Raw genomic sequence first — 2,590 nt, 5'->3', positions numbered from 1 at the left:
CGTCAAAGGATAATAATAGTAACAGCAATAATAATATTAATAATAATATAGTGTCAAAGATCAAGTGAATCCGACGGCTCTCGCAATATAGGCTATATAAGAGCAGTCCCCACTGGGTATTCTCATCAATCTCTCCTTTGGAAAAGGGGGCGTGTCTCGTCCTGGAAAGAAAGGGGGCGTGTCTTGTCCTGGAAAAAGGGACGTGTTTCTCGTCTGGCACGCTAGTTGAACAAGATGGACTCTGGGTCCTGGTTCTGGAGCTGTGCGATGTGGCGGAGCACGTCCTTTTTGGTGATGATGCCCAGCAGACGTCTGTGGGAGGTACAGCACCATCGTAAATATACAACATAATAATACAGAAAATAATAATAATAATAATAATAATACAGAAAAAAAAAGATCATAATAATAGCAATAATAATAAAGAAAATAATGTAGATAACAATAACTACAATAACAGTAATAATAGAGAAAATAATAACATAGATAATAAAAGTGATAGAGAAAATCATAATATTGATATCAATAACGATAAAGGAGAAAATAATAATAAATGTAATAATAATAATGATAATAATAACAATCCAAATAGTAATAATAATAACAATGATAGAAAAGCAAAATAACAGAGAAAATAATAATAAAAAAATAATATCATAGAAAAAAACAATAAAGCAGAAATTAAATGAAAAAATAAACATAATGACAATAACAGTACTGGTAGTAGTTGTAGAGAAAGTGGTAATACAGATGAAATTAACATAGATTTTATTAATATGATAAACAGCACTAATAAGAGAGAAAACACCTTTAAGGTCTATTTAAAAAAAAAAACATTTCTATCTGGGTTTTACTGAAAAATGTTGATTAAAGACACAAAAAAAATGTAATTTCAAGTTTCCAAGGACACTCAACCTCTGGAAGTCACCAAACTTCGGCAGCCATTTTCTCTCTAATTTTGCCTCTTACACCAGGCGACCCCCCCCCCCCCCCCGCCCCTCCTTCAATCGCAGATACCTTGACTTCTATCCAAGATTTGTGGGTATTTTTTCGCCAAATGCAAGAAAAATGAACAAGCTTTCAGACAATATTAATAATTCTATATGACCAAAAATTGACGAACTCCTGATTCCATCGTATCTTAACATACATATATTAAATATATATATTTCAAAAAGTCTGCAGGGATCCACAATTTAACAAAGAGTCTGTCAGGATACAAAAAAACCCCAAAGAGTCTGTAGGATACGAAACACAACAAAGAGTCTGCCACAGTACAAAACAAAACAAAAAGTTCGCCATAGTACAAAACAAAAACCAGAAGTCTTCCACAGTAAAAAACGAAACAAAGAATCTGCAACAGTACAAGCCTGCCAAGCACGGCACAAAACGAAACAAAGAGATTGCCACAGCACTTCGAAGAGTCTGCAGGGATCCACTACAAAACAAAAAGTCCCACCACGGAACAAAACAAAACAGTTGCAGTCTGCCACAACAACAAAAAACAACAAAAAACAAAGAGTGGGCAGCGGCGTAAAACAAAGAACTGACCCGTTGTGAGTGACCAGCGTCTGCCGAAGGCCCAGCTTACGGAACATCTCCACCACCGTCTCCATGGGCGTCTGGTCAGTGATGGTCACTGGGGCCTGGGCAGGACAGGAGGTAGCACGGATTAAAAACTCACTCAGATTTATTTATTTTTTAAATATTTTTTTTGGGGTAGAGTTTTTACGGTGCTAACAATTGCATTAGGTCATATAAGCGCCAATGGGTGGATGTCAACAGAGAAGTCGTTACAGTGAATCAGGCTTACTCTGCTCACCACTCTAGCTCCAACAGCACAAAGTCTGCTTTGACTGTCAAGGCACCCCGGAAATAGCGGGTCACAAGAGTGTGAACGACATACAAAATAAGTAGAGGAATATGACGATAGTAAGGATTAGGAAAGAAAAAGAAGCAGTTCCCTGTTGCAGTTCAGGCACAGTTATGAGCCTGACATAGATGAATAAGCCCATTTACAATTCTACTGAGCATAAGAACATGTTAATGTCCCCCCTTTGGGTATGGCCTCAAGACACTTCAGTCAGTAGCACTTCCCCGGGGGGTAGATTTATTTGTTTGTTTGTTTGGGTAAAGAGAAGCAAATCTACGACACAATGATGGTTGTTTAGTGTTGAGGAAAAAGCAAGACAGACAGACAGACAGACAGACAGACAGACAGATAGACAGAAACAACAGAGGGAAAAAAAGTAAAGAAGTAGGACCTGCCAGTGGCGCCCTCCACCCACCCGCTCACTCAAATTTAATCAAGTATAAGAGCAAAGTAGTAAAGCTGCTGCAAGAACAAATACAAAGAGTGTTTAGTTTTAGTAAGAGTTTTACGGCACTTTCAACACAATTACCTCATATAAGTGCCGCAGATTAGGGGTGTTACAAGATAGTGACAAACACAAAAGAGAAAGAGGAGAGATAAGGACGATATATGTTGTTTGTTTGTTTTTTTGTTTTTTTGTAAAGTGTTTTACGGCGCTCGCAACTGCATAGGTCATATGAGCGCGCGGGACACACCTAATATTTTCAGCTGGTAGGA

At 37.9% G+C, this 2,590-nt stretch overlaps 1 protein-coding gene across 1 annotated transcript in view; it reads right to left on the bottom strand.

Moving 5' to 3' along the window:
* Positions 1-6: 6 nt before the first annotated feature.
* LOC101850846 (H(+)/Cl(-) exchange transporter 3) overlaps positions 7-2,590 on the bottom strand; it is a gene marked incomplete at its 5' end in the record, with an annotated part of 30,976 nt that continues 28,392 nt past the window's right edge. Inside the window, 2 exon segments of the mRNA XM_005108838.3 lie at positions 7-312; positions 1,552-1,646. Of these exon segments, the coding sequence (XP_005108895.2) occupies positions 222-312; positions 1,552-1,646 (186 nt within the window).

Source organism: Aplysia californica, unplaced genomic scaffold, assembly GCF_000002075.1.
Source record: "Aplysia californica isolate F4 #8 unplaced genomic scaffold, AplCal3.0 scaffold00726, whole genome shotgun sequence".
In the NCBI taxonomy this organism is placed as follows: Eukaryota; Metazoa; Mollusca; class Gastropoda; order Aplysiida; family Aplysiidae; genus Aplysia; species Aplysia californica.
This window is presented reverse-complemented; position numbering and strand designations above follow the sequence as displayed.